At 42.6% G+C, this 24,530-nt stretch overlaps 7 protein-coding genes across 7 annotated transcripts; 2 read left to right on the plus strand and 5 right to left on the minus strand.

The window, feature by feature from the left end:
• Positions 1–1,133: 1,133 nt before the first annotated feature.
• LOC121719215 (histone H4) lies at positions 1,134–1,518 on the minus strand. Its single transcript, XM_042104654.1, has one exon. It carries the CDS (start codon positions 1,444–1,446, stop codon positions 1,135–1,137), a length of 312 nt encoding a protein of 103 aa, XP_041960588.1. The 5' UTR covers positions 1,447–1,518; the 3' UTR covers position 1,134.
• Positions 1,519–9,491: 7,973 nt separating this feature from the next.
• On the plus strand, positions 9,492–9,876 carry LOC121719213 (histone H4). The gene has a single exon (XM_042104652.1). The coding sequence runs from the start codon at positions 9,564–9,566 to the stop codon at positions 9,873–9,875; it is 312 nt and encodes a 103-aa protein (XP_041960586.1). The 5' UTR covers positions 9,492–9,563; the 3' UTR covers position 9,876.
• A 1,033-nt stretch (positions 9,877–10,909) lies between these two features.
• Positions 10,910–11,453, plus strand: LOC121719204 (histone H2B-like). Its single transcript, XM_042104641.1, has one exon. The coding sequence runs from the start codon at positions 10,939–10,941 to the stop codon at positions 11,311–11,313; it is 375 nt and encodes a 124-aa protein (XP_041960575.1). The 5' UTR covers positions 10,910–10,938; the 3' UTR covers positions 11,314–11,453.
• Positions 11,454–12,202: 749 nt separating this feature from the next.
• LOC121719195 (histone H3) lies at positions 12,203–12,613 on the minus strand. Its single transcript, XM_042104631.1, has one exon. It carries the CDS (start codon positions 12,611–12,613, stop codon positions 12,203–12,205), a length of 411 nt encoding a protein of 136 aa, XP_041960565.1.
• Positions 12,614–13,141: 528 nt separating this feature from the next.
• LOC121719183 (histone H2A-like) lies at positions 13,142–14,062 on the minus strand. The gene has a single exon (XM_042104620.1). The coding sequence runs from the start codon at positions 13,787–13,789 to the stop codon at positions 13,259–13,261; it is 531 nt and encodes a 176-aa protein (XP_041960554.1). The 5' UTR covers positions 13,790–14,062; the 3' UTR covers positions 13,142–13,258.
• A 375-nt stretch (positions 14,063–14,437) lies between these two features.
• LOC121719179 (histone H1-like) lies at positions 14,438–15,516 on the minus strand. The gene has a single exon (XM_042104615.1). The coding sequence runs from the start codon at positions 15,484–15,486 to the stop codon at positions 14,875–14,877; it is 612 nt and encodes a 203-aa protein (XP_041960549.1). The 5' UTR covers positions 15,487–15,516; the 3' UTR covers positions 14,438–14,874.
• Positions 15,517–18,030: 2,514 nt separating this feature from the next.
• LOC121719146 lies at positions 18,031–23,867 on the minus strand. The gene is made up of 8 exons (XM_042104564.1): positions 23,609–23,867; positions 22,000–22,951; positions 21,526–21,721; positions 21,135–21,240; positions 20,629–20,864; positions 20,229–20,387; positions 18,564–18,689; positions 18,031–18,411 (listed from the first exon to the last, which is right to left on the minus strand). The coding sequence occupies exons 1-8, from the start codon at positions 23,747–23,749 to the stop codon at positions 18,399–18,401; spliced, it is 1,929 nt and encodes a 642-aa protein (XP_041960498.1). The 5' UTR covers positions 23,750–23,867; the 3' UTR covers positions 18,031–18,398.
• Between the last annotated feature and the right edge of the window lie 663 nt (positions 23,868–24,530).

Below are 24,530 nucleotides of genomic sequence, written 5' to 3' on the forward strand. Positions count from 1 at the left end.
CCTTGCCGGCGGTCTTTGTCACGGCTTTCTTAGAGCCCTTCTTTGGGGCAGGCTTGGCTGGATCAGGCATGTTGATATCTCGACTGTCTCTTCGATGACCTGACGGCCATCAAATTACCCGGTATATGTCTCAAGTTTTATGCAAATAGAGGACTGCGTCATTTAAACACCCACGGCCAGAATTATGTCAGTCATTTCCCTCCGAAATGAAATACCCACACGGTTGGTCGTTTTGAATCGAAGGGGGCAGTGTCGAGAAGGTTAGCACCACCCACAGAAAATCGGTTTACAGTACACCACATCCTTTTGTTTCATTTCCCTCACTTTTCTTCTGAATGACAGGAATCCTTCGACGTGTATGGCAAATACTAAGTGTCAAAAAATCATTACGCGTTACAAATCACAATAACAGTTTTTCTCAGTCCCCTTGGGGCCATTTCTCGAATTATGATTAACAATTTATTAGTTCATCAACAAAAACTCTACGGCAAAAAAGGTAAAAAAAACTGTTCTTTACTGCACTGTGGCTTCTAGGCTACATCATTGTACAAAAGGAAATTTACGGTAAAATATGGGAAACACTGCTTTACTGTAAAAGTAAACCTTTCTATACATTCCGAGGTTCCTGTCTGTCAAGCCACATGTATGCTTGACAGATTATGAAAACTAGTTATGACTCCAACTTGTTTAAGACTTTATTGGCACACGCGACTTTTCAGCATGCACTTTCGTTTTGTTTTGTTTCTGCAGAGGATTTTATTTGATCATTTGTGAACCCTAAGTTTAGACTTAACCTGATGTTCTATAGGGCAGTCATGGGTCGCACTTCATACACACGAGAGATTATTATAATTCTTCTGGCACTTCTTGGTTGTTTTCATATCAACACATGGCTTTCCCTTGGCTACCACGGGATGAAGATTGCATTATAAGCGTCTCATGAGATGGAAATGCCCCAGTCTCTGAAATCGTAGGGTACCGTGTTGTTCTCAGACAACTGCGTGGCAGTGGTTTATGTATAGCCTTTCCATAATTAAGATAATCCTATACAAACAGGAACACAACGTTTTTTAAGAGGAACTGGGTGGCTCTTAAAAGAGCCTTTGTGTACAAGTCGAGAGAGAGATCTGATCTTTAACCACCAAAACCGTACAGTGTACGACCCTGGCGTTTCAAAGCATAGACGACGTCCATGGCGGTCACGGTCTTTCTCTTGGCGTGTTCGGTGTAGGTGACGGCATCACGAATCACGTTCTCCAGAAAAACCTTCAACACACCACGAGTCTCCTCGTAGATGAGACCAGAGATACGCTTCACACCACCACGGCGGGCCAAACGCCTGATTGCAGGCTTGGTGATCCCCTGGATGTTATCACGAAGAACTTTGCGGTGACGCTTTGCGCCTCCTTTTCCAAGACCTTTGCCTCCTTTACCTCTGCCTGACATCTTTTAAACTTCTTGCGACTGAGAGTTGCACGAATGTGAAGTAACTACGCCTCGCAACTCACATTAGTTTCTACAGAGAGGACCTTGTTGAAAACTACTAAGCACTGCCCCTTCATTCTCCATCCATTTTATGAATGGAGTGTGCGCGGGCATTTAAGGCGAATATACGTCACCAAAAAACGCCCACATCTGAGCTCACCTTACAACGAAACAAAGTAGGAACGACATTGTTACTTTGCAAAGGTGGAATGACATTCTTACTTTGCACAAGTGTTTTTTTTTTTTTTTTTTTTTTTTTTATAATCACAATTCGACACAGGACAGGCATGCATAATCCTTGTGTGGTCTCCGGGTTATATTGATCATTTTTATTTGTTTCCATAATAGTCAGGGGGCCTATGTGGTTTCTGTGGGATTGAAATGTTAATTTTTGGAGAGTGGTTGGACTGTCTTTAGAGGTCATTGAACATGGAGAAAAATGATGTCTCTATTTTTTTACCTGTTTTAACCCTATTCTTGTGAAATTGTATATTACACTATAATTAACACCATACATTTCGCCTAAATTACTGGCTATGTTGAATAAAGTTCACAAAACAGTTATTTTCTTATTTTCAACAGTATGATTGTATGTCAGTATTATGATTGTATGTCAAATAATTAGGGATAAGCCAATCAGTTTCACCAAATACACATACTCCATTGCTGAAAGATAGCAAAATCACAGAATCACAGATGAGACCTCAAACAACATTTAATTCATTTACATATACACAACATATTAGATCTCACCTCCACAATGTCCTCATCAAAATCTACAACTAGTCTACTAAACCCTATTCCTACTCACCTTCTTAAGACTGCTCTCCCCTTCCTAGATAATGATTTGCTCTAGATTATAAATAATTTTATCAGGGCATGTACCGCAGTCGTTTAAGACATCTGTTATTAAGCCCTCCCTCAAACATTCTTTAATTTCCCCTAGGGATCAATAAATTATCTATCTATCTATCTATCTATCTATCTATCTATCTATCTAAAAAACCTAGCCTTGTATCGATACTGGTCCTCCTGGACCTCAGCGCTGCCTTTGACACCATAGACCATGACATACTACTTGGGCTTGAAAATTTGATAGGCATCAAAGACTCAGCACTCACTTGGTTTAGATCATACCTTCCTAACCGTCAACAATTTGTACAGGTCCATAATAAACCATCTACCCAGATTATGGTAAAATATGGAGTGCCTTAAGGCTCAGTACTGGGGCCCCTGTTGTTTAGCAGATGATACATAACTATACCTCTCCATAAAACCTGATGATTTAACCCTGTTAGCCAAACTTGACACATGTATAAGAGATATAAAGACATGGATGATGAATAATTCTTTCTGCTTTTAAACTCAGATAAAACAGAAGGCATGGTTTTAGGTTCTAAAAAGATGAGGGATATCCTATCCACATCACAGGCTACATATAGTGATCTTCCACTGACCTCATCCACAAGTGTTAAAAACCTAGGAGTTATAATTGACCAGGACCTAGCACTAGGTAATCACATAAAACAGATCACCAAAACTTAATTTTACCATTTAAGGAACATTTCAAAGATAAGGAAGTCCTTATGTCATCTCAAGGATAGACTATTGTAATGCTATTGTAATGCTATTATGCTGGCTGTAATAATACCGGTCTAAAGAGCTTACAGCTTATTCAAAATGCAGCTGCTAACACACACAAAACATGTGAACATATTTTCCAATACTAGCTTTTTTACACTGGCTACCTGTTAAAAGTCATTGACTTCAAAATATTACTTATAGTTCTTTGTTGGTTGCCTGCATTGAAAGAGGACACCTCATGAAGACGCTCTTTTGTCTGCTTCTGACAGAAGAAGCACTTATCTATGCTGGCAGCCGCTGCTGCTGAACAAAAGTCCCTCTAGAAGGACTTGATGCAGTTGCAGGTGTTACTGCAGGTTCAGAAGATGGTCTACCATGTCTTTTCTGAAGACACTGAGTCCTGCCTGCTTCACATGATTTCTAGTAGTGAATCTTAGCATGCTGCAGATGCTCACTGTTACAGGTGGATTTGTAGCAGTTCCTGCGCCAAACTGCTTTGTTCTGTTGTAAAATAACTGCACTGTAACAATGTAATCGTTGGCTGATCTGTGACCCCCATCTCCAAGCTCTCTCATGGACAAAAACAAGAAATTTGGCATATGTCTCTAGTGATGGGTCATTCACCAGTCCACACATCTGCCACTGGATACATAGCCCATACCTGACTAACAGAAAGACACACCTCAGAATATAACCTAACTAGACTGTGCCACCATGAACTATGAAAATGTGCTTGCTCAAATGTAGAAGGCTAGAAGGTCACTAATATCACCAACCATGAAGAACAGAGCACTATGTGTTTCAGGTTATCCGATATTCTATCACTGCCAGCTGCCAACTGTCACTGGAAGTCAGGGATGGATTACTGTACGGGCCTACCGGGCCCAAGGAGTCAGGGGGCCCAAGCCATTGCATGGAATCATTGCCTCAATATCAACACATCATATCAACACATAGGCTATGAATCTGATTGAATTAAAGTATTGGCCATCCCCAAAATACACCAGAATACAGGAAATCACATCATATGAATTAAAAACAATGTCTCCCGCAACAATTAGTGGGGGGCCCTTAATACATCTGGGCCCAGGGGCCTGAAAGTTCATAATCCGTCCATGCTGGTAGTGTCTCTCTTTCTCTCTCTTACACACACACACACACACACACACGCACACACACACACATACACACACGCACACACACACACACACACACACACACACACACAGTGGCGTCATGCCTATTGAAATAAAGGGGGCACGTGCCCCCTCGGATTTTTCCTCCCTGATATTTTTTTGATCACAACTTTGTTCCTATTATGCTCCATAATAAGCCAGAGCCTATAACGACTCAAATGTATTCTTCTGGATGTGTAATAAACCGTACCAAAATAGCTGAAGACCGGTCAACAACATCAGCCATTTTCCTAAAATTGGTGTCTGTGTATGTTCCCGTAACAACTCATTGCGTAAACTCGCAATGTTTTGCTTGTGTTGAACTGTTACAATTAACTTTAGGATACCGTTTGAACTGTTACAGTTACAGTTTAAACAGATACAGTTAATGGTGTTGAAGTGGTAAGTAGACTAGGCTAAGCAATAAAAAGTAGTGGAATTATTTGTGGTTGACCTGGAAATTTTGACTTTTGACTATGGATTTGATGTTGGCCGCGAATTCAGAGCATTACGTTAACGTTTGCCTACATGGTGTCAGTGTAACGTAGCCTAGGCTACTCTTACAAATATTACACAAAGCAGTAGCATTCAAATATTTTGTGTTAACCTTACTCAGCACTGAAACCTGTCAAACTTCTTTCAAAATCCTTCATCACATGAATTAAGATTAAAATAATTTAATTTCTGAGCACACAAAGTCAGACCTCAGAACCTTTTTCAATGTAAGATTGTTCTTAGGTCACATATCAGTTTAAAATCATAACTGCAATGGTACTGTTTTTAAAATCATGTGTAGTAGGCATAAGTGTAAATGTGTGTGTCTAAACATGCTTTAATGAGCTTACACTTTAATGAGCTGAATTTGAGCTTACAGTTCTTTCACCAACCTATGTGTTTTACATTAACTTAGAATAGATACAAAATAGATACTTTAGCTTAGTCCTCAGATAGAGGAGGGTTGCTGCTTGCTCTGTTAAGGTATTTCTGTCCCTCCCAAACAGCATTAAACTGGTATGTTTAGCAGCCAGAATTTAAAAATTTCCAGGGGGAGAAATCTCCGGCCCCCCTCTAACATAACCCCTCCCCCCCCCCCCAAAAAAAAGTCTGATTGTGCCCCCCCTGAATTTTGGCTTGCATGACGCCCCTGCACACACACACACACACACCTGTCTGTTTGTCTATCTGATCCTTTACCCTTTCTTTTCTTCACATAGGCTACGGAAGGCCTTACAGACTTCAGCTGGTACTATGTGTCTATTAAACTTGATTTAACAGAGATTTCTGCACTTTGTGCTCTGTGTGTAGAGAAGAACTGACAGAGCAGGCTAGGCCTACTCCAGCACACTAATAGGAATGAATTGATAGTATTGAGAATTTAAGGCACAATTTCTTGTTAAATACAGGGGGGGCACAATCAGACTTTTTTTTGGGGGGGGGGGAGGGGTTATGTTAGAGGGGGGCCGGAGATTTCTCCCCCTGGAAATTTTTAAATTCTGGCTGCTAAACATACCAGTTTAATGCTGTTTGGGAGGGACAGAAATACCTTAACAGAGCAAGCAGCAACCCTCCTCTATCTGAGGACTAAGCTAAAGTATCTATTTTGTATCTATTCTAAGTTAATGTAAAACACATAGGTTGGTGAAAGAACTGTAAGCTCAAATTCAGCTCATTAAAGTGTAAGCTCATTAAAGCATGTTTAGACACACACATTTACACTTATGCCTACTACACATGATTTTAAAAACAGTACCATTGCAGTTATGATTTTAAACTGATATGTGACCTAAGAACAATCTTACATTGAAAAAGGTTCTGAGGTCTGACTTTGTGTGCTCAGAAATTAAATTATTTTAATCTTAATTCATGTGATGAAGGATTTTGAAAGAAGTTTGACAGGTTTCAGTGCTGAGTAAGGTTAACACAAAATATTTGAATGCTACTGCTTTGTGTAATATTTGTAAGAGTAGCCTAGGCTACGTTACACTGACACCATGTAGGCAAACGTTAACGTAATGCTCTGAATTCGCGGCCAACATCAAATCCATAGTCAAAAGTCAAAATTTCCAGGTCAACCACAAATAATTCCACTACTTTTTATTGCTTAGCCTAGTCTACTTACCACTTCAACACCATTAACTGTATCTGTTTAAACTGTAACTGTAACAGTTCAAACGGTATCCTAAAGTTAATTGTAACAGTTCAACACAAGCAAAACATTGCGAGTTTACGCAATGAGTTGTTACGGGAACATACACAGACACCAATTTTAGGAAAATGGCTGATGTTGTTGACCGGTCTTCAGCTATTTTGGTACGGTTTATTACACATCCAGAAGAATACATTTGAGTCGTTATAGGCTCTGGCTTATTATGGAGCATAATAGGAACAAAGTTGTGATCAAAAAAATATCAGGGAGGAAAAATCCGAGGGGGCACGTGCCCCCTTTATTTCAATAGGCATGACGCCACTGTGTGTGTGTGTGTGTGTGTGTGTGTGTGTGTGCGTGTGTGTATGTGTGTGTGTGTGCGTGTGTGTGTGTGTGTGTGTGTGTAAGAGAGAGAAAGAGAGACACTACCAGCATGGACGGATTATGAACTTTCAGGCCCCTGGGCCCAGATGTATTAAGGGCCCCCCACTAATTGTTGCGGGAGACATTGTTTTTAATTCATATGATGTGATTTCCTGTATTCTGGTGTATTTTGGGGATGGCCAATACTTTAATTCAATCAGATTCATAGCCTATGTGTTGATATGATGTGTTGATATTGAGGCAATGATTCCATGCAATGGCTTGGGCCCCCTGACTCCTTGGGCCCGGTAGGCCCGTACAGTAATCCATCCCTGACTTCCAGTGACAGTTGGCAGCTGGCAGTGATAGAATATCGGATAACCTGAAACACATAGTGCTCTGTTCTTCATGGTTGGTGATATTAGTGACCTTCTAGCCTTCTACATTTGAGCAAGCACATTTTCATAGTTCATGGTGGCACAGTCTAGTTAGGTTATATTCTGAGGTGTGTCTTTCTGTTAGTCAGGTATGGGCTATGTATCCAGTGGCAGATGTGTGGACTGGTGAATGACCCATCACTAGAGACATATGCCAAATTTCTTGTTTTTGTCCATGAGAGAGCTTGGAGATGGGGGTCACAGATCAGCCAACGATTACATTGTTACAGTGCAGTTATTTTACAACAGAACAAAGCAGTTTGGCGCAGGAACTGCTACAAATCCACCTGTAACAGTGAGCATCTGCAGCATGCTAAGATTCACTACTAGAAATCATGTGAAGCAGGCAGGACTCAGTGTCTTCAGAAAAGACATGGTAGACCATCTTCTGAACCTGCAGTAACACCTGCAACTGCATCAAGTCCTTCTAGAGGGACTTTTGTTCAGCAGCAGCGGCTGCCAGCATAGATAAGTGCTTCTTCTGTCAGAAGCAGACAAAAGAGCGTCTTCATGAGGTGTCCTCTTTCAATGCAGGCAACCAACAAAGAACTATAAGTAATATTTTGAAGTCAATGACTTTTAACAGGTAGCCAGTGTAAAAAAGCTAGTATTGGAAAATATGTTCACATGTTTTGTGTGTGTTAGCAGCTGCATTTTGAATAAGCTGTAAGCTCTTTAGACCGGTATTATTACAGCCAGCATAATAGCATTACAATAGCATTACAATAGTCTATCCTTGAGATGACATAAGGACTTCCTTATCTTTGAAATGTTCCTTAAATGGTAAAATTAAGTTTTGGTGATCTGTTTTATGTGATTACCTAGTGCTAGGTCCTGGTCAATTATAACTCCTAGGTTTTTAACACTTGTGGATGAGGTCAGTGGAAGATCACTATATGTAGCCTGTGATGTGGATAGGATATCCCTCATCTTTTTAGAACCTAAAACCATGCCTTCTGTTTTATCTGAGTTTAAAAGCAGAAAGAATTATTCATCATCCATGTCTTTATATCTCTTATACATGTGTCAAGTTTGGCTAACAGGGTTAAATCATCAGGTTTTATGGAGAGGTATAGTTATGTATCATCTGCTAAACAACAGGGGCCCCAGTACTGAGCCTTAAGGCACTCCATATTTTACCATAATCTGGGTAGATGGTTTATTATGGACCTGTACAAATTGTTGACGGTTAGGAAGGTATGATCTAAACCAAGTGAGTGCTGAGTCTTTGATGCCTATCAAATTTTCAAGCCCAAGTAGTATGTCATGGTCTATGGTGTCAAAGGCAGCGCTGAGGTCCAGGAGGACCAGTATCGATACAAGGCTAGGTTTTTTAGATAGATAGATAGATAGATAGATAGATAGATAGATAGATAATTTATTGATCCCTAGGGGAAATTAAAGAATGTTTGAGGGAGGGCTTAATAACAGATGTCTTAAACGACTGCGGTACATGCCCTGATAAAATTATTTATAATCTAGAGCAAATCATTATCTAGGAAGGGGAGAGCAGTCTTAAGAAGGTGAGTAGGAATAGGGTTTAGTAGACTAGTTGTAGATTTTGATGAGGACATTGTGGAGGTGAGATCTAATATGTTGTGTATATGTAAATGAATTAAATGTTGTTTGAGGTCTCATCTGTGATTCTGTGATTTTGCTATCTTTCAGCAATGGAGTATGTGTATTTGGTGAAACTGATTGGCTTATCCCTAATTATTTGACATACAATCATAATACTGACATACAATCATACTGTTGAAAATAAGAAAATAACTGTTTTGTGAACTTTATTCAACATAGCCAGTAATTTAGGCGAAATGTATGGTGTTAATTATAGTGTAATATACAATTTCACAAGAATAGGGTTAAAACAGGTAAAAAAATAGAGACATCATTTTTCTCCATGTTCAATGACCTCTAAAGACAGTCCAACCACTCTCCAAAAATTAACATTTCAATCCCACAGAAACCACATAGGCCCCCTGACTATTATGGAAACAAATAAAAATGATCAATATAACCCGGAGACCACACAAGGATTATGCATGCCTGTCCTGTGTCGAATTGTGATTATAAAAAAAAAAAAAAAAAAAAAAAAAACACTTGTGCAAAGTAAGAATGTCATTCCACCTTTGCAAAGTAACAATGTCGTTCCTACTTTGTTTCGTTGTAAGGTGAGCTCAGATGTGGGCGTTTTTTGGTGACGTATATTCGCCTTAAATGCCCGCGCACACTCCATTCATAAAATGGATGGAGAATGAAGGGGCAGTGCTTAGTAGTTTTCAACAAGGTCCTCTCTGTAGAAACTAATGTGAGTTGCGAGGCGTAGTTACTTCACATTCGTGCAACTCTCAGTCGCAAGAAGTTTAAAAGATGTCAGGCAGAGGTAAAGGAGGCAAAGGTCTTGGAAAAGGAGGCGCAAAGCGTCACCGCAAAGTTCTTCGTGATAACATCCAGGGGATCACCAAGCCTGCAATCAGGCGTTTGGCCCGCCGTGGTGGTGTGAAGCGTATCTCTGGTCTCATCTACGAGGAGACTCGTGGTGTGTTGAAGGTTTTTCTGGAGAACGTGATTCGTGATGCCGTCACCTACACCGAACACGCCAAGAGAAAGACCGTGACCGCCATGGACGTCGTCTATGCTTTGAAACGCCAGGGTCGTACACTGTACGGTTTTGGTGGTTAAAGATCAGATCTCTCTCTCGACTTGTACACAAAGGCTCTTTTAAGAGCCACCCAGTTCCTCTTAAAAAACGTTGTGTTCCTGTTTGTATAGGATTATCTTAATTATGGAAAGGCTATACATAAACCACTGCCACGCAGTTGTCTGAGAACAACACGGTACCCTACGATTTCAGAGACTGGGGCATTTCCATCTCATGAGACGCTTATAATGCAATCTTCATCCCGTGGTAGCCAAGGGAAAGCCATGTGTTGATATGAAAACAACCAAGAAGTGCCAGAAGAATTATAATAATCTCTCGTGTGTATGAAGTGCGACCCATGACTGCCCTATAGAACATCAGGTTAAGTCTAAACTTAGGGTTCACAAATGATCAAATAAAATCCTCTGCAGAAACAAAACAAAACGAAAGTGCATGCTGAAAAGTCGCGTGTGCCAATAAAGTCTTAAACAAGTTGGAGTCATAACTAGTTTTCATAATCTGTCAAGCATACATGTGGCTTGACAGACAGGAACCTCGGAATGTATAGAAAGGTTTACTTTTACAGTAAAGCAGTGTTTCCCATATTTTACCGTAAATTTCCTTTTGTACAATGATGTAGCCTAGAAGCCACAGTGCAGTAAAGAACAGTTTTTTTTACCTTTTTTGCCGTAGAGTTTTGTTGATGAACTAATAAATTGTTAATCATAATTCGAGAAATGGCCCCAAGGGGACTGAGAAAAACTGTTATTGTGATTTGTAACGCGTAATGATTTTTTGACACTTAGTATTTGCCATACACGTCGAAGGATTCCTGTCATTCAGAAGAAAAGTGAGGGAAATGAAACAAAAGGATGTGGTGTACTGTAAACCGATTTTCTGTGGGTGGTGCTAACCTTCTCGACACTGCCCCCTTCGATTCAAAACGACCAACCGTGTGGGTATTTCATTTCGGAGGGAAATGACTGACATAATTCTGGCCGTGGGTGTTTAAATGACGCAGTCCTCTATTTGCATAAAACTTGAGACATATACCGGGTAATTTGATGGCCGTCAGGTCATCGAAGAGACAGTCGAGATATCAACATGCCTGATCCAGCCAAGCCTGCCCCAAAGAAGGGCTCTAAGAAAGCCGTGACAAAGACCGCCGGCAAGGGTGGCAAGAAGCGCAGAAAGAGCAGGAAGGAGAGCTACGCCATCTACGTGTACAAAGTCTTGAAGCAGGTCCATCCTGACACCGGTATCTCTTCCAAGGCTATGGGCATTATGAACTCCTTCGTGAATGACATCTTTGAGCGCATTGCTGGGGAGGCTTCTCGCTTGGCTCACTACAACAAGCGCTCCACCATCTCTTCCAGGGAGATCCAGACTGCAGTGCGTCTGCTTCTGCCCGGTGAGCTGGCCAAGCACGCCGTGTCCGAGGGAACCAAGGCCGTCACCAAGTATACCAGCTCCAAGTAAAGCCTGATTTTGAACGCGCTTTAATCCAAAGGCTCTTTTAAGAGCCACCCACGTTCTCTTTGAAAAGTAATTCCAATATAAACCGACTACACTGCATTCACTTGCATACAATGCTTATCTGAAATCACTCTTAAAACCAATTTGTTGAAAACACAACTTGCGTTGTTTTTAAGACATCTCTCCAGACAGGAACAACGCATTCGTTTTAAGAGTTGTACCAAAAATGTATGAAATGCTACTACCTGGATTAGGTAGAAGGCTTAGCCAACACCTAGAACCTTTTATTTACCATTGGTCCATATTTTGCCACGGCTGGCAAACGGACGTCAAGGGACACAATGGACTCCTCGTGTGGTTTGGAGAGAAACGGCAAAATAGTGGGATAAACATTGGCCAGGCCAGGATAATGTTCCAGCGAATGAGCACAACTAAAACCGGGTATACAGGGGCGAATAGGACAAGTTAGCTAAAAGCTATGAACCCTGCGTCAAGGAAGACCGCATCTGTGTTGTGCTGGTGTCATTTGTGTATTTGCTGTAGCCTACTATACTAACTGGTTTGGAATGTCAAGAATAAATATGTCGAGTTTGTGGCCCTAATACTCGGTCGTAGAGAAGCCCTGTCTCTCTGGGCAGAAGTCCGAAACTTATATTCGTGCAAATGGGACACGACTACATTATGTGTGAGGGATCATCTGAGAGTGTAGGTTATGTTTAACTTGCTAGTATCGAGAGCTCTCTTGCACGTGTTGCCATTATATTTAGCGATGAATACGCGACACCTACTTATTAGAAAATACCGAACCAAGACATATGGAAACCAGCTTTTTTTCTATGTTTGGGTGGCTCTTAAAAGAGCCTTTGAATTTTCGGTTCTTGACTTTGATCACTTAAGCACGCTCCCCACGGATACGACGAGCCAGCTGGATGTCCTTGGGCATGATAGTGACTCTCTTGGCGTGGATGGCGCACAGGTTTGTGTCCTCGAACAGACCGACGAGGTAAGCCTCGCTAGCCTCCTGAAGAGCCATGACAGCAGAGCTCTGGAAGCGCAAATCAGTCTTGAAATCCTGAGCGATTTCCCTGACCAGACGCTGGAAGGGCAGCTTGCGGATCAGCAGCTCTGTGGACTTCTGGTAACGACGGATTTCTCTCAGAGCCACGGTGCCAGGCCTGTAACGGTGAGGCTTCTTCACGCCACCGGTGGCAGGTGCGCTTTTACGCGCAGCCTTGGTGGCGAGCTGCTTCCTCGGAGCCTTGCCTCCGGTAGATTTGCGGGCGGTTTGCTTTGTTCTGGCCATTGCTACGTATTCTTCGGAATTGAACAGTATGAACACAATGGCAGAATTTGGGTATATAAGGCCTACGGTCTCAGCCTGCCCCCCTGTGTACGTCAGGTTGTTGGTCTCCGCTGATTGGTCATCCGAGTGCCGCCTGAAATTCAAAATACAAAGCCCACCCTCGTAATGGCCTACGTCATTGTGTTGATTGACTATTCATAAAACCTCTTCAATTTAAATGACAAATAAAATAAATATACTGAAACATTCCATCGGTCAGTGCATATAGCCTGTTATAGAAACAAACACATCAAACAATTAACCTGTTAGTCGTCAAGTACAAACACAAATATGACCTAAGGTAGCTTGTATTTGCTACGTTAAAGCCTACAAGTAATTGCCTTACTTCGTATACATCATTGAGGTAATACGCCACTTATTTGTCTTATCAGTTACTTAGTGCCCGACATTTTATTGGACTAAGAGTGGTCAAGTATTGGCAGGAAAACGTGTCTTTACTCATTTTTTTTTTATTTGGGTGGGAACATATTTTTGACGTTACAGAAAACACTTTGATGGCGAAGGTAGCTTGGAATTATTTTTTTTAATGGGTATTTGGGTGGCTCTTAAAAGAGCCTTTGTTTCGGAGACTTGGTAGGAGCAGGTTTACTTGGACTTCTCAGTCTTCTTGGGCAGCAGTACAGCCTGGATGTTGGGTAGCACACCACCCTGAGCGATGGTCACTCCGCCGAGCAGTTTGTTCAACTCCTCGTCGTTACGCACAGCCAGCTGCAGATGGCGGGGAATGATACGAGTCTTCTTGTTGTCACGGGCAGCGTTGCCGGCCAACTCCAGGATCTCAGCAGTCAGGTACTCGAGCACAGCAGCCAAGTACACCGGTGCACCAGCGCCGACACGCTGAGCATAGTTGCCTTTACGCAGCAGCCTATGCACACGGCCCACAGGGAACTGAAGTCCAGCCCTGGAGGAACGAGTCTTGGCCTTAGCTCTGGCCTTGCCGCCGGTTTTGCCTCTACCGCTCATCTTCTTAGTAGGTGTTCGTCTGAATACAGAAATGCTAGGCAGTGGAAAGGCATGCATTATTATGCCACACCAGCGCGGTGCTACTCCGTACCTCAGTGGATGAGAACAGAATGGTGAGAGCCAATCAACGTGTAGTTCGTTGCGTGACATCATTTTGAAATCTATTTGGCGCGCACAACACTTCCACCTTCCTTTTAGCCTAGCACCTCAATCACAAAAAAAGTTAACGCATGGCACAGTACAGAAGGTAAAGTTACAGCGAAGTTTCCAGAGGTTCAACTTAATACCCAGTAAACCAACCAGGCTTCCTGAGATACACATTTGGCACTGGTACTGCCTATTACAATGTAACGAACTGAAATTGTTGTATTGCAAGGTTTTGGTTAAAATAGGCTGACACCTGACATAATTTCACTGCATTTCTTACTTCCAGTAACTATATGCATGTGACAATAAACTTCCTTATATTCTTTTGGATACTTTGTTTCATGTTTGGATGCACCTGTTGCATTAGATATACGTTATGTTGTGTTACCGTAATAAATTACCTAATATGTATTTTAAAGTTACATACACAACCCATTAGACATGGGGGTAAGATGAGCCACTCCTTTTTTTTAGGAAACCGTAAACACATTGTATCATGTGACAGCATTTTACGGAAGAGGGAATCATTCTTTACAATCTGTGGAAAGGTACAGCGCATGGCAAATGTGGTAAAAAAAAAATGTGGATTCCGTTCATGTCCAGAGTTAGGGTTATTTGGAGAAAACGTGAATAGAACATTCAGATGCATTACACCTCAATGGGTGCCCTCGTAATCTATGATGTGAGGGCTACACAAATCATGAATGTTACCTTGGCTTGTTGTGAGAAGCATTTTCTATCAAAATGGTGGTTGTGGGGTTAGATGAGCCACCAAGGCTGGGATAAGTTGAGCTAACTAGTACTTGTATTGCATTAGTGAATTGTCTACACACTACTTGATACCACTCGCTTTTATTTATATGTCCCCGTCGGGTAGCTTATACACTCATTCATTTGATCCATGACGCAGTCGGGGTTTTGTGAACTATAGTAAACAAATGCAGAAGGACCCGAGTATGATTGTGTATTCGCAAACAGAAATTCGTCTGCCTACCAGCAGGCACTGACGGAATAAAAGCATTCAGAGAGCGTTTGGGTGGCTCTTAAAAGAGCCTTTTCGTATACATGGTGAAAGACTAATGCGCGAACATTTACTTCTTCTTGGGTGCAGCCTTTTTGGGTTTGGCAGCTTTAGGCTTAGCCACCTTGGGTTTCGCTGCCTTTGCTTTCTTGGGGCTCTTCGCTGCCTTCTTGGGGGCAGCGGGCTTCTTGGCCTTCTTCGGGCTCTTCGTTGCCTTTTTCGGTGTGGCGGGCTTCTTGGCTGCTTTCTTCGGAGACTTTTTGGCGGCCGCAGGCTTCTTGGCTGCTGCCTTCTTGGGCTTCTTTGCCGCCGCAGGTTTCTTCGCTGCAGGCTTCTTGGCTTTAGGAGCTGCCTTCTTTACCGGCTTCTTTTCCACTGCCTGTTTCTTGTTCAGCTTGAACGAGCCGGACGCGCCGGTCCCTTTTGTCTGGACAAGAGTTCCCTTGGTGACCAAACTCTTGATGGCCAGTTTGACACGAGCGTTGTTCTTCTCCACATCGTACCCACCAGCCGTCAGTGCTTTCTTCAGCGCAGCCAGAGAGACTCCTTTCTTCTCTTTTGAAGCAGAGATGGCCTTGACGACGAGCTCGCCCACACTTGGGCCAGTTTTCTTGGGTCGGGGCGCCTTCTTCTTAGGGGCCTTTGCTGGGGCCGCAGCGGGAGCTGGAGCTGTTTCTGCCATTGTATAGTTTAGGTTTCACGCACAGACTACTCGGGAGACCGGAGAGAATTAATGACTGCCAAAGCCGGTGGGCAGGACTTAAAATGAACATGAGAACCATTTAGACTCAGCAGAGTGAAAGCTGTCCCGGCCTTTCTGTGGCGAAGAGATCACTTGTGTTTTCTTCATACACTTCTTTGTAAGAAATATGAGTAACGACACGACATTTACCAACAAGACGATGTCTGTTGTGAAGAGCACAGCCTGCACGTCAAAATGAATATATGGGGGCTTTGGTCGCCCTTTATCACTTTTGCAACTAACTGAGAACGTCGGACCTCTAGTTGGAGAGGTTGCAGTCAGTCTGAGTTTTGTGAGGAAATCATGCACATAATCATAATAAAACCGCGCAATACGTCGACAAAGAAGTGCCTTAGACCAAAACATGAGTCTCTATCACTGCTTTTACGTGTTAGAATGTGGTTTTTGCGAATGTGTACTAATCGTTCCAATCGGGAGCTTTATGGACACTGCGAAACACAGTTCACAAACACAAAACACACGCATCCATACCACATAGGTGTAAATGTTATAGGACCAATTTATGGGAAACATACGTGATGTGGCAATATTGTTAATTCTGCTTATGCAGACATATGACCAAGACTGAATTACAATAGAATATATGTTTCTGGCTTAGACTATTCTTTGGGACTGTCAATATGCCGTATTGTGGGGAGCACATTATACAATCATTTCAGAAATGATCTAAGATAAAGGATGGTTTCTACGCAACCCTTTTATAAATGAGGCCCAAGGGTGGCGTACGCAAGTTTTTTTGTGCGTAAGTTCGTTTTCTCTGAATCACACGTACGATCATTTCAGAAATGATCTAAGATCAAATGAAGGATGGTTTCTACGCAACCCTTTTATAAATGAGGCCCCTGGGGCCTCTTATTAGAGTTTATCCACCTCTCAAAAGAGTTCACTTTTTTTAAGAGTTTCACTTTTAACATTCAAAACTGTATAATCCAATACTATATATATTCCCAATACTGTACATTAACCTCCACCATTATCAAACATGTTCTGAATGCCTTTTTTAAAAATCCGATACCGCATGGCGCAGTCCACCTCACCGAGATAGCAGAATTCATTTATATTTTAGCCTACATTATTCAACTCACGTATTGTCATCTGTTCTTGGGCACTGCCAGTCAAAAAAACAAACAGGTGCGCGCTCTGCACCTCTTTACGCAACTCCGACACAACACTAAATATTAAGATGCCCTGCTTTCAGAGGATAACTTCTGTTTCTTTGTTGTGCTATACAATGTAGGCTATAGATATTTTATATCATATATAGCCTACATTGTATAGCTTACATTCAAATATTACCTTTCTGTTACGAAGCTGGGAAGGCCTATGAGCGCAAATTAGGATGTAGTGGAGGCTAAACGCGAGTAAACGCAGTTTATCTACCTCTGACATTTCAGAAATAGAGTTTATGCCTACCCACCTCTTATTAGAGTTTATCCACCTCTCAAAAGAGTTTATTCAGTTTTAACATTCAAAACTGTATTATCCAATATTATCCTATAGGCCTATTCCCAATACTGCATAATAACCTCCACCATTATCAAACATGTTCGAATGTCTTTTAATCCGATACCGCATGGCGCAGTCCACCTCACCGAGATCGCAGAATTCATAGTTCACCCACCTCTTATTTTACCACTACATCCCTGGCACAAATGTACTTTTCCTCTCCTAAACGAGGGCAATTGGACATTTTATGGTCAATATTAGATTGGTGAGAACACCAAATATACTAGATCACCTGTAAAAATGTTTCAATCATTCCATCGTAGGTCTTGGTGTTTTTTAGATATTATGAAATAAGTAAGCTATACGTTTTTTTCACTTTCTTAAGTGGGCTATAGTTCTCATTAGCAGTTTTATGCCAAACCATGAAACATTAAGCTGCGTCCAAAAATGTCTTTAAAAATCTTCTGATATTGATCATGCATATGGCAAAGAAAGACATGAGATCGTTGGTCTTGGAATTTTGAAAATGCATCGCACTTAGAACTCAGATTACTTGCAGTACCCCGGCATTACCACAAGGAAATGGTCGTACGTCAAGTTTGAACCTGACGTGGAGATAAGCACTTTTCCACGTCAAAGACGGTTTTTATAAATCTGAGCGTTGGCATGGATTTGAGCGTACGCACGGTCTAAGATCAAATCTGTGCGTAAGAACGCTTTATAAATGAGGCCCCTGGCCCCCTATTTCACTTGCCTATCTCGCCAAGGAGGCTCATAATTATAAGGCTGTGGCCCATCAAAGGCGTTCTTGTTGTTTATAATCACCTCTGAGTCTGTGTCAGGATTCATTACACCATTCATTGAACTTGACCGGTTTGCCCTCTCTTACCTCACTTCCGGTTATTGGTTTATAGATGCAGAATTATTTTCTTACAATTTTCTCACAATATGTTGTTTCTAGTCTAGTTAGAATGTTTTGTAAGTATTAACGATGTTGAGCCAAATGAGACAGACAAATACACTTTGTTTCCCTTTATTTTTAACTTGTTTCAGAAAAAGGAAACTGAAAGATATGAAAAAGAAACAAAATACAAATTAGGCCTATGTAAAAATAGATGTTTGAATGCTGTAGCTGGTTGGGGGCTGTAGAGCTGCTTGAGAGTGAATGAGAGCAAACTGGAATGGGAGAAGGAGCTTGGTCTTGCTGGAATGCTGCTGGTGGGCTTCTGCTGGTCTAGATGATCCTTTGTTGATGCCCGAATTCCTTCTTAATTTGGATTGGCGACTAGGGATGGTGCATTGCTTAAGGCACATTTAAAAAAAAAAATACGGTTTGTGTGTAGACCAGTATTCATTATTGCATTCTTCCAGCTTGGATGTTCACTTCAATGAATATTTCTGTGGAGGTGGGGGGCAAAAGGAGACATTATTAAGACATTTCCTTCAGGATTATCTGAGGTTAAATGACAATAAGTAGAGATGTTGGCCAATTTTTGACAATGATAGATAAATGCTATGTGTTATTGTGTCCTCCAATGGTTTGCACCCACTTTTTTTGCCATTTGTTGATGATGTCCCTGACAGTGCCTTGATCTCTCTGAGGGGCGAACCTGTCCACCATCTTGATAAGGTCAGAATGGCAAGCCAAGAATGCCAGCGTGTTACGGGCATGGGTCCTGTTTTAGACACAAGAAAATTCATCAACACCGATTTATTTACATTAAGGACATCAACACCAACTCATTAATAATGACAGCATTAAAAAAAATATTGAGATGTTTTTATATGTTAAATGAACATTTAAAATATGTTTGATGCCCGTTTTCATTTCATCACAAGATGGCGTGAGGCACACTGTCTGTTAATGACAGTCATTTGACCGACATCACACTTGACACGCTTGGCACTTGGCACCAGAGACTTTAATGTGGAGACACAGCAAATACTCCATAAAAAAAAAAAATACTCCATAGAAATGCATGGGGCCAGTTTGTCACGCCAATATGGCCGTTGTCTACACATATCCCACCCCTTCCTCGGCAAAACGTCGACATGTGAATACATTGAGCCAATCGTGTGGTGTGATGTGAATACATTGAGCCGATGGTGTGTTGTGAAGACATCGTGCCAATCATCTGTTGTGATCTCGCCGCTGGAGCAAGATTGGTGTCGTGAAGCCTTGCGCACGCGCATTTCTGCCGAAATGGATGCCCGACAAGTGCCCAAAAAGCGTTGTCAAATGGCCGCCGAGTGGAGGGACTTGCCTAAAAGGACTTTGCTTTAGCTGATACACTTGAAGTGGCTAGGCGAGACATGACTTATTACAGAGATTGTTTAGGGAGAGTCAATCAATCTACTCCAAACTTCTCTGTCATCAAATTTTGAATTTCTGGTAAACATATGCCAAAACAGCTTTTAGTATTATGCCCATTTTGATGTATAAAAGCTATAACTTTGAAACGATGCTTATTGAATGCTTATTATTTGCATTATTGAATGCTTGGCAAGAATGATTGCTTTGCAGCTTTCATTGTAATGTTTTTGTCTTCTCTTGTCTTTCTTTTGTCTTGTCCCTATTCTACGCCCGTTTCTTGTGTTAAGAGATGGGAAGTGCCAGTGACGACGCATGTCCCAATCAGATGGCTTATGGGGCCCATCCGTTACATGACTCTGGTTAGCTGTTTGATTTGTCTTCTTTTTTTATTTATTTGTTTTTATTTCAGCTTCGATACTCTTTTTGTAAGTATTTAGGTTATGTAATGAACTCCTAGACATTTGAACATCATCTCACAGTCTCTCGCTGCATTTGTGTTATAATTTTGATCCAGTGGTGACATAACCTTAGGGCATCAGCCCATTTTTAAAGTACCTGCAGGCATGTCATTGGACAACAGGTTTTTCAAATTGGTCCATGTAGTGACAGTAAATGAACTAGTGCAGTGCCCGTACAAAACATGCCCACATATTGTATAACATAGTGTATAATGCACTGTGTAATATGTACAGTGCAAAACATGCAGTGTTTTCGGAATATGTTATTAACTCTTCATTGTGTTTTAACAGTGGTAAACATACATTTTCAAATCCACGGCACTGACAGATAATTCTATGTAGCATTGATATATGACATGACATGACTTTTAGATACAACATAATAAATTGATTAGGTTTGGTTAGCTGAGTTGTTATTAGGAAACAAGAAGTAGCACTCCCACCTGACTTCCTGTGCACTGTCGAGGGCCAGACAGCTGATGGAGTGGATGAAGCGGTCAGTCAAGTTCTTTTTGCCAGACAAGACGCGGGATGCCCCCATGACCTCTGCCAGTCTCTCCAGGAACTGTGCAGTGGTCTTCCTCACGGCCGCATTACGGTGCCTAAGAAAGTACAGAACCATTGAGACAAACCAAGAGAAACACAGAGCCAGAGAATGAGTAAGCTAGAGAACCAGAAGAGACAAAGAACCACAGAGCCAGGAGAACCAGGTGAGAAACCAGGTGAAACGGAGACCAGTTATTGAGGACTAGTAGAACCATTAGTATCAGCGGTACCACAGATAACCAATAAACTTCAGAAAGTCTGAAGTAAAGGCTCATCAGGGTTCTCACTCCCCCTCACCTGAGTCCTGTGTTGATGAGGGCGTTCATGCTGCGAGAGGGGGTGACGTTGAGCACCATGTACCCCAGTGCCAGCTCCATGTCCTCCCTGATGAAGCCACTGGCCTCTCCAGCTTTAGGCAGCAGCGTCTGGGCTGTGCCCTCGGCCTCCGTGTCCATGCCTCGCCCCAGGTGAGCGTGCAGGTGGGCCAGCGTCACCATGGCAGCGCGGGAAACCATCGAGCGCAGGTTCTTCACCTGGGTGTGTTGAAAAAGGTAGAATGACAATGTTACAAGCTGTCTCAAAAATACATAGAACACCACGAAAGTTTGTTACAACAGTGTTCTCATACTGTCTACAAAAGTGTGTCCAGGCCCTACATGATCATACATTGTAGTGGCACCAAGACGAGTAAGCTTATTGAAACTGTGCAGTATAACTAAGTCATCTGAATACATATTCTCGGGTCTGAAAAAGAACAAATGCAACATGAGCTCCAGCTTGTTTTCCAGCAGAGAGCTTCTGACCTCGTGGTAGACGGCCAGACACACATCATGCAGCCTGGGCAGCAGCACCTCAGCGTGGTGCTGGGACAGAGACCTGATGGAGATCAGGGCCTCGATCTTCTGCTCCCTGCAGAAACAACAACACACACAATTTAGAGGAACATTTACTTGACTTTAGCAGTCTATCTCCAGCTTAGCTCTAAAGTGTGAAGAGTTTGCATAGGGTAGGCTGTCTTCAATAAAATACACTCTTTGAACACAAATATGTCATTGTTTCAGACTGTATCTTATCTTAGCTGAAAACCTATAATTTGTCTCAAGTAAATATGTTAAAGTAGCCTATCATAGCTAATAGCCTATAATTTGTATAGATTTAATGTGTTAGCCTAGCCTGTTTTAGCTATACTCCCACCAGTCATCCTCTCTGAGCAGCCTGAAGGCCTGCAGGATGGCCTCCTCGGGACAGGACACAGGGGGCAGCTTGGCCAGCTCTGGGAGCTCCCTGATCTGCTGGGTGCTGCTTGTCTGCTTCTCCACTATCACTCTCCTCTTCTTCACCTGCTCCCTCACTTCCTCCTTCCCTGCCAGACACTCCACGGACTTTTGCTCTGGGAGGTCAAAGGTCAAATCTGTTTGTCTCTTTACACTGCCGTGGCATTATGCTATGGACTGATGTTTGAGTAATGTTAAGTTGTCACGACTGTATGAGATGGCCTGCATGTGCTCCTTGGGTTTGCACTCATGTGTTATTAAGTTTGATTTGTAGATCCTATTCTTGTGTTGCAACCAAAGCTATATCAGACAATACGATCAGTGTGTGTGAGTGAGTGTGTGTGTAAGAGGTTGTTAGGGATATGTATCTAACTTTACTGACTTGACTGCTCACCTGTCACAGCAGTGGCCACACTAAGTGAAGCTGTCTTCTTGAGGCGGGGTAGTCTACTGACGAACCGTCTCTGATTGGTTGCCTGGGGTTTGGCTGTCTCTGGAGGGGAGGGGACAGCATGGGCAATGGGTGGAGTGGGGGTGTTGAGGAAGGGCAGAGCACGCAGTGCGGACGGGGTCCTGAGGTCCACAGGGCTGAGGCTGCTCGTAGAACTGCCTGCACGGTCTGAAGCGCTGGCATTGCCACTGAGGACACTGTTACAGCGGAGGCTGGTCAGTCTGATCTCCTCAGCAACACGCAGGGCCTCCAGTCGGAGGTTCTCAGGGATATGGTGGACGTTTAGGGGTTCCAGCACACACCCCATATCCTGCTCTGACTGCATTGTATGCTTTACCTGGGGTTGACAAATGTTGTCATGGTTTCGGCCACTGTTAGTGTTGTCCTGGTGACTGCTGGTTTTCAGGCCAACATCTTGAACAGTTTTGATACAGCGCCTGGCCTTGATCTTCTTCGGCTCGTTGTTCTGAATTTCGCCCGTTGCCTTGGTGATGACAGGTGGAGCAGGTGCTATGCTGCCATTGGCAACGCCACTCGGGGCTCTGTTGTGATGGAGTGGCATCAGCGGGTGAGCGCGATCAAGGCCAGTCAAATTCCTCCTGCCTACGGGACGCAGAGCACCTCCTTGCGGAATTGCAGAGAGCCGTCTGTCACCTAGCAACAGCTGGACCGGGGCCTGGCCCTGGGCAAGCGCAGGCAAGGAGGGGAATGAGCCACAGGACTGCTGCTGCTGGGCATGTGCAGGGGTCATAGGGGGCAACAGCTCATGCTGACCAGACGCTACACCGGCTCTGAGCGACTGGAGAGAGCCGCAGAGCATTGTGGGATTGTGGTTTGGCAGTATCACAGGCACAAGATAAGGATGGAGATGCGGGTGAAGCAGCTGATGATGACACTGTAAACAGGGAGGAGGAAACAGGTCAAACATGGCCGCCACCTGCACCCAACACCACAAACACACAATACCACACACACACAAACACACACACAGTTCTGTACATGAACCTAACATGAAAGTTACTATAGGCAAAGTGCTTTTAGGCAAGTCCCTCCACTCGGCGGCCATATTGCAACGCTTTTGGGGCACTCATCGGGCATTCTATTCGGCAGAAATGCGCGTGTGCAAGGCTTCACGAGACAGCAATCTTGCTCCAGCGGCGAGTTCACAACACATGATTGGCACGATTACTTCACAACACACCATATGATTGGCTCAATGTATTCACATCACACCACATGATTGGCTCAATGTATTCATAATGCGACGTTTTGCCGAGGAAGGGGTGGGATATGTGTAGACAACGGCCACATTAACATTACAAACTAGCCCCATGTATTTCTATGGAGGATTTTTTGAGTGCTGTGTCTCTTCATTAGAAAGTCTCTGCTATAAGTAGCCCATGGTATGATTGCTATAATTGATTAACAGCCAGATTGGGCCAAAGCTGTATTCGTATTGGCCCCAGGGAATATGAGCTACTAAATTTGCATACGGGTAGTAGTTTAGGCTATATTGTAAGTCTACTACTATTAGATTTTATAGGAAACTCACACATGCCGGGATACAGGTCTGGGTGCCGGTGTACTGCATCCGCTGCAGGTTTTCGCTCAGGAGCTGCTGCATTATGGGTTTCATCTCCTGGTTTTGGGCATGGAGTCTATCCAACTCATCTTTAAGGCTTTGGGAATCCATTGAACTGAAAATGTCCAATTCACTGACTGGAGCTACGTTCAAAAATTGGGCTGAAATAATGGGCTGAAGTTAAACGTCCTGAATTTAAAATATAATATGCTATCAAATTAGGAAAATGTATATATATATTCGAATATAATCAAAACGGAAAAACAAACGTGTAGGCTATATCTACCTAGGAAATTGAAGCAAAGTGAAGCAAAGCAGTATTTTGGCAGAGGATGACAAGCTACGCTATTGTGAACGCACCATTATGACGTAACGAGTTCCATAAACCTAGAGGCCACAAATCACCTCTGTCTATAATTACAACGTAGCCTACTACAGGCCTACTTAATCTTGATTTGAGTTGAGTGAGTGATTAATTGTGCTAAATTAAGCACTACGCTATCATTATTTAACTCCAAACACGTAAAATCAACCACAGAACAAGAACGGTCATCGACCCTGTAAAGCAATCTGTGAAAAAAGTGAAACCAAATTCCTTGAATCTGCATTCTGATTCTGAAGCTTACCCCGATGAGAACAGTGAAAATAAGTTTACCTTCAAGCTTAAATACAATCATTTGCAGTACATTGGGTTGGTGGTTTTAAACTTTTATGTAAGCGGACACAACAGACCAAATTACAATACTCTCTACTGGGGAGCAAGGATAACACAAGCTTCCCTATGTTTTTATTATCTTCCACAGGATAGTTTAAAAACGCTTTGTTTATTTAAAAAAGTTTTTCCTTTCGGTGTCCATGTCGGTTAGTTTCCATGTCAGTGTGTTAGACAGTG

The sequence above is a fragment of the Alosa sapidissima genome, chromosome 9 (assembly GCF_018492685.1).
Source record: "Alosa sapidissima isolate fAloSap1 chromosome 9, fAloSap1.pri, whole genome shotgun sequence".
Taxonomy (NCBI): Eukaryota; Metazoa; Chordata; class Actinopteri; order Clupeiformes; family Clupeidae; genus Alosa; species Alosa sapidissima.